The following is a 13181-nucleotide window of genomic DNA, read 5'->3' as shown; positions in this document are numbered from 1 at the left end:
AAATATCACAAGTCAGTCAAAACGGCGCTTGGTGCGATTTCGCTGAACCCCGACCATATGTAGGTACAAGACACATTGTGTCTTTTGAACGCTGCGTGCACACGGCGTCCCAAAGACTCAGGTGTTCATTGGGAAAAAGCGGTAAAGCAGCGTCACCGCGCCGACGCACACCCGTATTTTAATGCTTCGTGGGCATCGGGTATATGACTGGAATGCTTTGAAAATTAAAATTCAAACCTACCGAGTAATCGGATTATTACATATTCTTCTATTTATGTTTAGAAGTTTACGAGTCAGCTAATTTGAATTTATCCTTAAGTAATTTTTTATTCAAGTTAATTTTGATATTAATTCAGTTTAACATTAAATAATTTATTATTAACCTGAATCACCTTTGATGGCAGACATGTTAAACAAGGTTTCAAAAGTCAGGTTTGTGGAATAAAATAATGCAATTGAATCAAAAATTTACGTTGATTCGTTTGGCGTCACCCGGCGGATACCTGTTCTGGGCACTTATTTCTTTCAAAGGTTATTTCCATCCACGTATACCCCCACATTATTTATGTATAAGTGCTGACGACCCATGATGCTAAAGATCATGAGCAGAACGGAGGTAGGCATAACTTCTAGAAATCAACCACCGCCATTAGCAAATAAGGATGATAGTGTTAATAAAACACGGAACACCTAGTCTAAGAGATGAATGCATGTATTAGGTAATTCGCCAAATGTTGAACAGCTAATTTCTTCGCCTATTGTTGAACGCACTTTCATTTCTTATGGGAGTTCAACATTAGGCGAAAAAATTAGCCGTTCAACATTTGGCGAATTACCCTAGATAATTAGCAAATAAAATTTGGTGAAAAAAAAATCGAAAATATCTACTTAAAATATACCTTCGAGGTGGTTGACGAATTCGTCTACCTTGGATCCTTGCTAAAGGCTGATAATAGAGTAGAGTGGGGCAGGAGTACGCACTTAGTTTTCAATCGATCATGTGGCCCTTATGAAGCAAGCTTCTGCATATCAAATCAGTGTCGATGATTCATATACTCTTCCTTTATGTTACCCAGTGGATAAAATATTGAAATTATTGAGATTCGTTCTAGTAGATCCCTTATTGCAAGACAAGTGAAAAACGCACTCTTACCCCACCGGTGGGGTAAGAGTATACGCTTTTATCCAATCATGTGCTTTAAGTATATATTAACACAAATAAGAGTTAATAACATTTAATTGATGTTTAATGAGCACTAGTCGAGCCGGCAGACGTTGTCCTGCATAGTAGGCGAAAATGCGCGTTGAGAAGTGCCTTTGCTAAATTTCCATACAAATCTTCATTTTAGTATTTCATGATTTACTCAACTTAACTAATGATTTTCTACAGAGGAAATATCATATAAACCCGTCGGAAACTATAACGAATGTAACTGCTGAAGGAATGAATAAAATCCATCCAGCCGTTTTCGAGTTATGCGGATACGAACACAGACCATTTCATTTTTATTATATAGAAGATATATTACAGAATGTTTAAAGATTACGTAACTCTTAAAGGGGTAGGGGGTTCTAAAAATGTGCACTTTCATACGAAAAACCATTGTTTTTTTATATATACAAAAAAACTACAGAGGTAAAAATATATATCAGGTTTCGCGTGGCGTATACAAAGGCATTTTCCTTAAAGAAAGTCCACCAATCACGTAACGTAAAATTTGGCTATTTGATCACCCCTCTCCCCTATCTTACACTATTTGTATGAATCCTCTAAAAAATATATGGATCGTCACACATCTCGCAACCCCTCCCAGCTAAACGTTGCGTAATTTATGAATGTTTCTTTTGATGAAATGAAATTATCATCATTTAGATGAAATTGTGTTTTCGTACTATGTTTAGGTGTACAACAAGTCCTAATGCAATTTCATTATTTCGCTTCAGTGCTTTGATCGCCTTTGAAGTCCTTTCTAACACCGAATTACTTCAACTTATCCTAAAAACTTGTGATAATTTCGAATTCTGTCCCTTTTTTCTTAGTCGTGGATCTTTACGCTTTGGAAGAAGTCTTATTTCGGCCGGAGATACGGGTTTGACATCATAATTTGAACATTCATATGCGTACTCTTGCCCCACCGGTTCCTGCGTACTTTTACCCCACAGTGCCAAAAATTATTCAAGTAATGGTTTTGACTTTTGGGAAAACCAACCGGATTGGTGTTCTGTACCATAAAGTACTCTATACAATAGCTAATCGAAATGGTATAATGTTCACCTGATTGAACGTATATATGGTAATGAAATACTAGTTGCGGAAACCCAATTATTTTTAGCAAAATGACCAAAAAGTTATCTAACTCCATATCTCCCTTGTTGTTTATCCAAATCGTTTACAATTACACATGATAATAGTTGGCCAGAATACCTGTCAAACTGATGCAGTACTGCTAGTTTATCTTTTTTATTACTTCAAAAAATTACTATTACAAAAAACGTACTCTTGCCCCACTCTACTCTAATGTTAGTCGTGAAATTCGAAGGCGCATCATCTGTGGAAGTCGGGCCTACTACGGGCTTCAAAAGAAACTACGGTCAAAATAGATTCACTCCCGCGCCAAATGCGTCATGTACCGAACGCTGATAAGACCGGTAGTCCTCTACGGGCACGAAACTTGGACCATGCTCGAAGAGGAATTGCAAGCACTCGGAGTGCTTAGGACAACTTTTGGCGGTGTGCAAGAGGACGGTGTGTGTCGGCTCGTCCAGTTCTACGGCGAACCCAGTATCCAGAAGGTAACCAAAGCCGGAAAAGTACGTTGGACAGGGCATGTTGCAAGAATGCCGGACAGCAACCCTGCAAAGATGGTGTTCGCTTCCGATCCGGCAGGCACACGAAGGCGTGGAACGCAGCGAGCGAGGTGGGCGGACCAGGTGTAGAATGAGCGGGCGTGTGGCGCAAACGTGGATGGAGATGTGGCCGCGGACCGTGTATTGTGGCGTCAAATTGTTGATTCAGTGTTATCTGTTTAGATGTAAGCTAAATAAATGAAAATGAATCTATAATATATATAAAAATAACAAAAACTTACCTTGCACTTCACAACACAACAACAAAATTGGGAAAATTTTGACAGATGTATTGCGTATACACTGAAACGAAAGCATGGGCGGGATTTTACTGCGATCAAGCGAGATATAACAAAAGATTTAAAAAAAAATTCAAAAGATTTCAAATGATTCGAAAAGATTCTGAAAAACTCGAAAATGAAAACGAATCAAATGATTCAAGTGTCTATCCCCCTGGGCCGTAGCGTGTGCATCGAGAAAAACCGGTAACGCACCGTCGGTCGCAACGCCGATGCATATCTGCGTTATTTGACCATCTTAGCCTTAGATCCTATTTCCATAAAAAAATAAACGAAGAAACAGGTTACGATTCAGTCTCAATTTCCACAAACAAAAATTGGAAAGGAAAATGGAAAAAATATTTAAAAAAAATTCCGCCGCGGATGGTTTTTGGCATCACGCCGCCGACACTTTTGCATCAGCGGACTGCTGCCACAATTTTGAAAAATGTTCATGTTTTAACAATAATCCAAGAAAAAATCGTAAGTAAAAAAACTTCTAAAGAATTTCTTGTGGATATTCAGGGAAAATCCAATAAAGAAATTTCCTGTAAAAACTTTGACATTACTTCATACAATCCTGATAAAGTGCTGGCATTCAGAATGATTTTTGAACAATTCTCTCTGAAAAAATTTGCTTGGAAATTTTGCCACAAATTGTTAATGAAAAAAACAAAACATCTCCAGTGTAAATTCCGAGAAATTTTCCTTAAAACTCCGAAAAAAATTCCATGTGAATTCTGTCTAAAGATTCTAAACAATCCCGTGAGAAATACATATAATTTTCGGTGGAAAAAAAATTCATATTTTCATATTTTTTTTACATTCTAATGAATTTCTTCGACAAGTTCTTCCGAATCTTCACCAGAAATTCTTCTTCATTTCCAAAAGAAGTTTTTCGAACATTTTAAGGAGTGCACTTCAAAATCTTCAGTCTCCAGTTAGCCTTGCTAGCAAAGGCGTAGGATTGCCAATCCGGAAATGACGAGTTCGATTCTCGTTCCTGTCTAGGATGTTTTCGGTCGGGAAACATTCTCGACACCCTGGGCATAGTGTATCCATCGTTACGATGGATCAATATCTTATATAATCGTGCAATGGCTGGCATTTAAAAGCTTTCAATTTATAACTGAGGAAATGCTAATAGAATATACTAAGTTGAAAAGCAGACCAACTTCCAGTTGGAATATGGAGCCATAGAAGAAGAAGAAGACTTCTAAATTTTTCAAGAAAAAATCGTCTGAATTTCCAAGAGATATTAAACAGCCAATGCCACATGAAACACTTTGATATTTCCGTTGATGTTTTGTTTTTGTATTTTTTCTCAACTTTGGAATTTTGAAATGAAAATTTTTCGGAATACTTTTTTACGCGCTTTGTGAATTCTATCACATTTTTTTTAAGTTTTTCATATATTTTTTTATTCGAAACATTATTTAGAATTTCTACGGAAGAGTCTATCAAAAAAATTCTTTGGGTTTTCAAAGAATAAATCTTTAGATTTCTCAAGGTTCATGTTTTTGAATTTGCACCATAAATTCTTCCAAAATTTCATCAGGAATTCACTCTTCTTCGGGAAGTCATTTTGATTTCTTTGTAGGTTCAGCTAAACATTGCTTTAAACCTTTACCATGCAAAGATGCACAGGAAATGATTTAGAAATTTTAAAGAATTTTCACATCAGAAAATCTTTAAAATTTTGATTTAATTTTTAAGGAATTCCTACTGAATATGCCTCAAAAGTACAACCTTTACAAGTACTACAAAAGTACAATTTTTTTGTTATTTCCACTTGTAAAAATATCGGAATTTTCTTGGGAAATTAATTATTGGTGTTTCAGAAAAACTTTTTTCGATTTTCTACTGGGAAATCTTAGGAATTTCCATCGGAAATGTTTTGGCATACTCCGAACAATTTCTTTTGGAAATAAAAAAAACTGCTGAAAATTTCTAAGAATTTCTTTTGGAAAACGAAAAAAAATTTCCATTGGAAATTTAGAAGAATATCCTTTGAAGATTCATTAAAGTTGTCCAGGATTTTGAAAAAAAAATCTTTGGAGATTCTGTAAAAAAATTAAGCTGGATTTTTTTCTAATTTATACTGGATTTTTTCGGAATTTGATGTTTATTGGAATTTTTATCGTAAATATGCATTTCGGATCCTTCTATGGATTCTTCTAGTTCTTCAAAATATCTACCGAACATTTTTAGGAACTCTTCCACAGTATTTCGGGAAAAAAATGTCGTTGAAATTCTAAAGATTTTTCCGTGGAGACTGCAAAGAATTTCTTGTCAATATTCCGAACCTTGCAACTCCAGAATAATTATTCTTGAAAATTAAGAAGATCTTGGAATTTAAAATTATTCCAAGCAATAAAGGTAGGCAATAATTAAGGCTTAAGAAGCCTAGTTTTTATGATATTAAATAACAGGAAGGATAACTGTTCGAAAAATTTAATAATACACCTAAATGTTCTAAATGCAAAAAAATCTAGTAGTGCGTATGAAAAAGGTTATGACATAGAGAAGCTTGCATTTAAAAAATCAACATGAAATTCTAAATAAAATGCTTTTTAAATTCATAAAAGGGTCTTAGAACTAAGAACATTCCTGCGACATGAAAAAAAGTGGCACTGTTCCAGAAAAAAAGCACTCCAATTCCTAAAATAATCTAGGTTAAAAAATAGTGTTATAATAACGATTGAAATTGACATCCAACACAAATCTCAGGACGGATGGGTCATATTTGCCCAGTTTCACCATTCGCCACTATTTTCTTCAGTAAAATTGTTCATCTAGATATTGGCTTTGCAGAAAAAATATGGGAGCTCAAATTTGACTGACCCTGAAAACTCAGGGAACCTTGGGAAGATTTCGTTTCTAAGAGCATGCAAATGAAGTTGAAATGTTTGAAACATTACTCAGATAAGTTGCTGAACGTGTTCAAGGTACTCCAAAATACTCTCAAGTTCAGCCCACGATATCTACCAGATCAATCAAGACATTTGCAATGTCCTCATCATCGGTATATACCCAATCCGATGAAATAAGCATATGATCCTAAATTCCATTTACATGAGAACCAAGAGACAAGGTACCCAAAATTATGTTGAGTCAACATCAAATTGCACAATGACAATGAGGTTTGTTCGCAAACTTTTTTTATGAGGCCTTAGAAGCACTGGGTTCACGGACTTGAATGATTAAGTAGTTCAAACATTACGACTTCCTGGACGTTTTGTATAACCTAAAAAGTCCGTAGTAGCTTGTATAAATAATAATTGAAGTCATATCAACCCAATGGACCTACTGGGATATTGTATCATTCATCATTCATAAGTTGGTTAATTGGATAAATCGAATGATCCGAACTGCAAAATAATAATTAGTCTATAATACATTCATTCCTCTATGAGTCGCTTATGAAAGGACCATTGACTGAAGCATATTCGAGATGTGGAATAGAAGTTCCTTAGAAAATTATCCGAAAGAACCATCAGAGTGACCGAGAAAATATTTTAAGTATGGCATCATTAGCTTCCACGAGTCGATATCAAAATAAAATTTCAATGAAGAATTGGAAATTTTGAGAGATGAGCCAGCTCTGGATTGAAAATCTCTTTAATAGAGAAAAATAGAAATTTTCCATAATAGAATAGGAAATTGCCAATAAAGAAATCAGGGTATGAGTATTACATAAATATAGAATTACTACAAATAATGTAAAATTTTCATAAACAGTTGAAAAACAAAGCAAAAATTGCAATTATGAAAGAAGAATTTTCCATAAAGAAATCAAAATGTTCCACGAAAAAAAAATACAAAATTTTCATGAATAAATCAGTATTAGCAATAAACAATTACAAAAATTTTCACAAAATAAATATTTTTCTCCACAAAAAAAATGTTTTCCACAAAATCTCTATTTAAAAAAAAATAGTTGAGATTTCTTTTCTGACGATTTAACTCGCGAACGGGTTGACCGATTTGCAAGATTTTTCCCTAATCGATTCGTTTTGGGATCCGCAAGGTTTGCATATAAAAAAAGTAGGTGAATTTAACGGGGAATGTAAAAAGTCTTTAAAATACAATTTTGGTTCAGCTGTTGAGAAAAACAAAACAAACGCACGGAAATTGATCTAAAGTGCGATGCTGCAAATAATTCATTGTGACATTTGCATCACCTGGGAAATGCTGGGTTTCAAAGCAATCAAATTGGTAAAATTTGCCATGAACTTCAAACGCTTTTAAAGAAGGAGTAACCTATGGAAAAATGCTCAATTTTATTGCTTTTTTATATTCGTTTTAAATTTAAATGGAAAATTTCCTTTTTTTTCAATGCTCTTTATGCCCTTTCGTGGAAAGCTGGGTGGTGCGGATAGAATCGATTTGGTTGTCAAAGTGAAGCCAAAATTCTCTATTGTGCCGGAGCCAAACATTGAAGATTGTGGTTATGTTCGTTTTAGATCTTATATTGAGAAGTATTGTTATTATTATCTGGGGAAAAAATAAAAATAAATTTTGTTTTCGTTTTGCATTCTTCGTAACAAACATATTCACATTATATTTCGAATGGAAAATTAGTAGGAATGCAACTAAAAAGCATTCGTTAAGATATTTCACGAGATTCAGCAGCTGATTGGAGAGGGAATGTATGTAAACCATCGTAAAGTCATGTAGAGTCTCGTGCATTTGTGTGGTCTCGTGCAGCATGGGAAGAGAAATTGGAAGAGCGGGAAATGTTTGACAAATAAATAACTGCAAAATAATTTTGCGTATGGGATTGATTTCAAAATATCCCGCCACTCGCTTGAGAGCAAAAATGCGACTCTATCCGCAGCACCCAGGTGGAAAGGTTTTAATTTTTGGTAAAAAAATATTATTTTGTGGAAAATTTTGTAATTATTTATTTCTAATATTGATTTATTTATGAATTTTTTTTATTTTTTCCGTGGAAAATTTTGATTTCTCTAAGAATTTTTTTTCTTTTAGAGGGGGGAGATACGGCTTTGGCAGGTTTTGTTCTATTATTGGCAGGGGGGTTTTTGTGGACCAAATTTTATGAAATTTGGCCACAATATTCTTTGATATGCAAAGAATATTTCTCGGGTACTTATTCAAAAGGACGTATGTGATTTTGTAAACAAAGATTCTAACGTCGATTTGTCCGATCTGATGGGGCTCCCACGCAAACCATCACCATAGACAGATAGGGGGAGGCTTCGGCTATCTGTTGGTGGCGTTGGTTTGCGTGGGAGTGCCATCAGATCGGATAAATCGACGTTAGAATCTTTGTTTACAAAATCACATACGTCCTTTTGAATAAGTACCCGAGATTTAGGCTAAATTTGAGCCTTCTTCTTCTTCTTATTGGCATTACATCCCCACACTGGGACAGAGCCGCCTCGCGGCTTAGTGTTCATTAAGCACTTCCACAGTTATTAACTGCGAGGTTTCTAAGCCAGGTTACCATTTTTGCATTCGTATATCATGAGGCTAGCACGATGATACTTTTATGCCCAGGCAAGTCGAGACAATTTCCAATCCGAAAATTGCCTAGACCGGCACCGGGAATCGAACCCAGCCACCCTCAGCATGGTCTTGCTTTGTAGCTGCGCGTCTTACCGCACGGCTAAGGAGGGCCCCCAAATTTGAGCCTAGTCAGTCATAAAAAAACCCCTGCCAATAATAGAACAAAACCTGCCAAAGCCGTCATTCCCCCTATTTGCATTTTTTTGTTTTAAAAGTGTTAATTTATTTGAAAAATTCTTAATTGTTTATGGAAATTTTTCATTATTTGTAGAAAATTTAATATTTTTTTTGCTCATACCATGATTTCTTTATTGGAAATTTCCTAATTGCTATGGAATTTTTTTAAATTTTTTAGGCTGAGTTTTTATATCAGTCGATATCGTATCTTAGAACATCGACTCATGGAAGGTCTATTGTAGCTTGTGAAAGTAATAAATGAAATCGCATCGGCTCAATGGACCTGCTTGAATGAACGGGTAGTTTCAAAACTCCGTAATATCATGTCTTATGATTACATAGATATTTGTGGATAAATTCTCAGCTTGAGACACTTTGTTTCTTAACATGATTTTTGATACTTTCGATAATATGTACTTCAGAGCAGTTTGGCCTATGACACCCGAAAAAAAACGACTTTTCAATTCTTTCTAAACTATAGTTTTGGCAAGATCGAGTGGAAAACCCAAAATGTGTACGTTGAATCCTTTTTACGTCGTCCTGAAAGGGTTAACGGACGGAACCGGAGAGAGAGGAACGCAAGAAGGCAAGGAAGGCAATTGTGGAGGGTCTTTCCCCGAAACATAATCCGACCATGTGGCCACCAACACCGCACGACGAAGAAGGAGAAGCAAACCCTGCAGATCGAGAATGGATAGGAATACCGAACGTTGCGTTAAAAGCTGCGATCCTGGCATACCCGGACATGTCCAGGAAGGCGCTGCAAAAGTGCCTGGACGAAGGCAATTTTCCAGAAATGTGGAAGATCCAGAAGCTGGTGTTGCTGCCTAAGCCAGGAAAGTCACCCGGCAATCCACCCGCGTACAGGCCTATATGCCTGTTAGACACGCTCGGGAAGCTCCTTGAAAGAATCATCCTCAATAGGCTGACGAAATGTACAGAGGGAGAACGCGGATTGTCGAATATTCAGTATCGACGGTGGATGCAATTCGAACAGTGCTGAGAAGGCGTCCAAGCAGAAGAGACGAGGAGATCGGTACTGCGCAGTGGTCACGATAGACGTGAAGAACGAGTTCAACAGCGCCAGCTTTGAAGCCATCGCGGCGGCGCTGCACAGAATGCGGGTCCCCAACTATCTTTGCAATATCTTGAAAAGTTATTTTCAGGGTAGAGTTATTTTCATGGTAGAGTTCTGATGTACGATACGAAGGACATAAATCGATGCGCGTTACAGCGGGTGTTCCATACTTGGTCCAACTCTTTGGAACGGGATGTACGACGTAGTGTTGACTTCGCAGCTACCCAGGAAAGTGAAAATCGTGGGTTTTGCGGACGACGTGTCACTAGCGGTAATGGGCGAGTCTCTTGAAGAAGTGGAGATGTTGGTGATGGAGACGATAGACATGATCGAGCGCTGGATGAGTGGTGTTAAGCTGCAGATAGCTCACCACAAAACGGAGGTGCTATTAGTCAGCAACTGCAAAGCGATCCAGCAGATGGAGATCGTCGTCGGAGGCCATGCGATTGTCTCGAAGCGATCACTGAAGCACTTGGGAGTGATGATCGACGATCGGCTAAAATTCAACAGACACGTTGACTACGCCTGTGGAAAGTCGGCGAAGGCAATGAACGCAATAGCGAGGATCATGCCAAACGTAGGTGGACCAAGAAGCAGCACGAGGCGTCTGCTAGCTAGTGTCTCGTCATCGATACTGCGGTATGGAGTTCCTGCTTGGGGCAATGCACTGCAAACCAAGCGACCGGGAAAAGCTGAAAAGTGTGTTCCAGCTGATGGCCATTCGAGTCGCGAGCGCATATAGAACGATATCGTCAGAGGCAGTATGCGTTATTGCTGGGATGCTACCCATCTGCATCACCCTGGAGGAAGACATCGAGTGTTATCGGCGAAGGACACCAGAAACGTAAGGAAGGTGGTGAGAAGCCGAACGATGGCGAGATGGCAACAAGAGTGGGACAGTACGGAGAAAAGGAGGTGGACCCACATGCTCATCCCAAACCTGTCGGTGTGGATGAACAGAAAGCATGGTGAAGTGAACTTCCACCTGACGCAGTTTCGGTTGGGTCACGGATGCTTCCGGAAGTACTTACATCGGTTTGGACATACTAATTCACCGTTATGTCCAGAGTGTGGGAATGTCGAAGAGACTCCAGAACACGTGGTAGTCGATTGCCCAAGGTTTGCGGAAGTACGTAGAGGAATTTCTGCCCTAAGGGCGGACAACATCGCAGAGCGAATGTGTCACGAAGAAGGCACGCAGAGTCGTGACGCAAATACTGTCAGAGCTGCAGCGTAGATGGAGAAGTGACCAGCGAATAAGCGTAGTCTCGGGGGAAAATCCAGTGTGAGTCCAGTGAGCAGTGTTTGGCCGAGGCGCCGGCAAACCGGAAATCTTCTGCCAACCGGAATCGTCGGACCAACCTTGGCACTCGAACAGCCAACCTGCTGAAGAAAGACGAAGAAATCGCTTCGGGTATGTAGGGCACCGCCAGTGCGGACGTCATCCACCACCGGAACTGTCGGACTACCTCTGCAACCCGAAGTAGGCGCAATGCACGAAAGGGTCCCCTGCGATAGCCGCCGGTAGTCAGGGCACCATCAGTGCGGAAGTTTCCTTCACCGGACCCTCGACGCCGGGGGGAGTCAGGAGGATTCGAGTTAGGAAGTTTGTGGCACGACCGCCGAGGGATCGAGTAGCAGTGGATTAGCCAGCCAGTCGGCGAACTAGCATAAGCTAGGGGCCGGAATTTTAGAAGAAGTGCATGATAGCCTAAAAGAGACCAAATATCCGATTGCAAGAAAATCAATGGGTTCAAGTGCAAAGCCAAAGCGTTCATTTGAAGGAAAAAGTGTGTACATACCCACATATATATGTGCACAATTTGTGTTTAGAGGCTCCCCAAGGCTCAAATAAAAAATCGACTTTTTCTAGTGATCTTAATTCCTTTCCTAGCGTGTAAAGAGGGGTAAAACATAGTAATTCCCCTATCAATGATGGTGTCTTTCTAGATATTTGAGAGACGTCAAAGTTTACTCTAATAAGTATCAACCCAAGTAAGTTAAGAACAATATTCTTAGTATATAATCCCAAAACGATAGAAATTCTGTCTTTACAATTTTCCATTTCATGGCGCTCCATACAACAAGTTCATAGAATACTTTTAAAAATACATACATTTTTAAAACAGACTTATTCTGCTGCCGTAGACTATTGCTCTGTGACCGTCGTTTTTTTAGCATGCAAATCAAAGCAATGAAAGTGTGGTAACCGCAGATGTAGATGCATTAATATCAGAATGTCTACCATTAACAATCTTTATTTATTATTTTCGTTAACAACTGTATGCATCAACCTTCATCTAAATCTTATACAGTATTGTAGTATTATCTTTCCATAATGCTCATATTTTGCTTTCTCCATTGTAGACATGAAACACATGCTGTACAGACTGAAGTATCTTCACCGTCTGTCAATCCGATTTGGAATGCAACAATAACGTTCAGAAGCGTACCAAGCGACACACTGTTCGATCGATACATTGATGTGGCATTATATGACCTGTTGCCGCAATCGGAACCAGTTTTCTTAGGACAATGTAAAGTGCTGTTACAAAAAGCTTTTCTAGATGACGTGGCCGTTTGGTATAGATTGGAGGACCCAAAACAACTACGTGGTGCACCTCCTACTAAAATGCATTGGTCTTCTCCACGGAACTCCATCTCTGGAGATGTAACGAAACTGATACGAGGCTCTGACTATCGATTCCAAAGGTCAGTTTCAGATGATGTGGATAGCATAGGAGACGGTAGTTCGCTGCTCCATCCCGACCACGCATGGGCTTTCAACAGAAGAGGCTCTTCACAATCAGAAACCTTAGAAATTGAAACGTATCAACTGGGAAAAGATTTTTCCAAATCATTGCCAGGCTCAAGACGATCTTCATTTCAAGATCAAGATAAGAGTAAAAGTGGGGAAATAACACCAATCCTCACCTATAACCGTGAACGAAGAAGGTCTTCCGTAGCGAAACGTAATCCTGAAGAACTTAGAAGAGCTTTCAACCAGAGTAGAGCAGAATTCACGCGTACAATGAGTCTGTCGCGTGAATTGGAACGAAAGAACTCGAAGAGTAAGTTTACCATGATATAAATTTTTGATCTCTACATCTACTTTCGGATACTTTTTTGACGTTTCCCTACGCTAATTCTATATGGACCACCGCTACTACATATCTAACTATACCTCTAGCTTAATATTTCCATCACTCACTTGTGGTAAGATGTGCTGACACAATTCTTGCATGTGCTATTATTCTTGCTAGATTATA

At 38.5% G+C, this 13181-nt stretch overlaps 1 protein-coding gene across 10 annotated transcripts in view; it reads left to right on the top strand.

Moving 5' to 3' along the window:
* LOC134225408 (regulating synaptic membrane exocytosis protein 1) overlaps nt 1-13181 on the top strand; it is a 160242-nt gene that overhangs the window by 109367 nt on the left and 37694 nt on the right. For 9 of the 10 annotated variants that reach the window (XM_062705465.1, XM_062705464.1, XM_062705463.1 and 6 more), the window contains one exon: nt 12280-12983. In XM_062705465.1, the coding sequence (XP_062561449.1) occupies nt 12280-12983 (704 nt within the window). Of the gene's footprint in view, nt 1-12279; nt 12984-13102; nt 13129-13181 lie in introns of all 10 variants that reach the window. The other variant, XM_062705467.1, reaches the window with a different exon arrangement.

This window comes from Armigeres subalbatus, chromosome 3 (assembly GCF_024139115.2).
Source record: "Armigeres subalbatus isolate Guangzhou_Male chromosome 3, GZ_Asu_2, whole genome shotgun sequence".
NCBI classification, from domain to species: domain Eukaryota; kingdom Metazoa; phylum Arthropoda; class Insecta; order Diptera; family Culicidae; genus Armigeres; species Armigeres subalbatus.
This window is presented reverse-complemented; position numbering and strand designations above follow the sequence as displayed.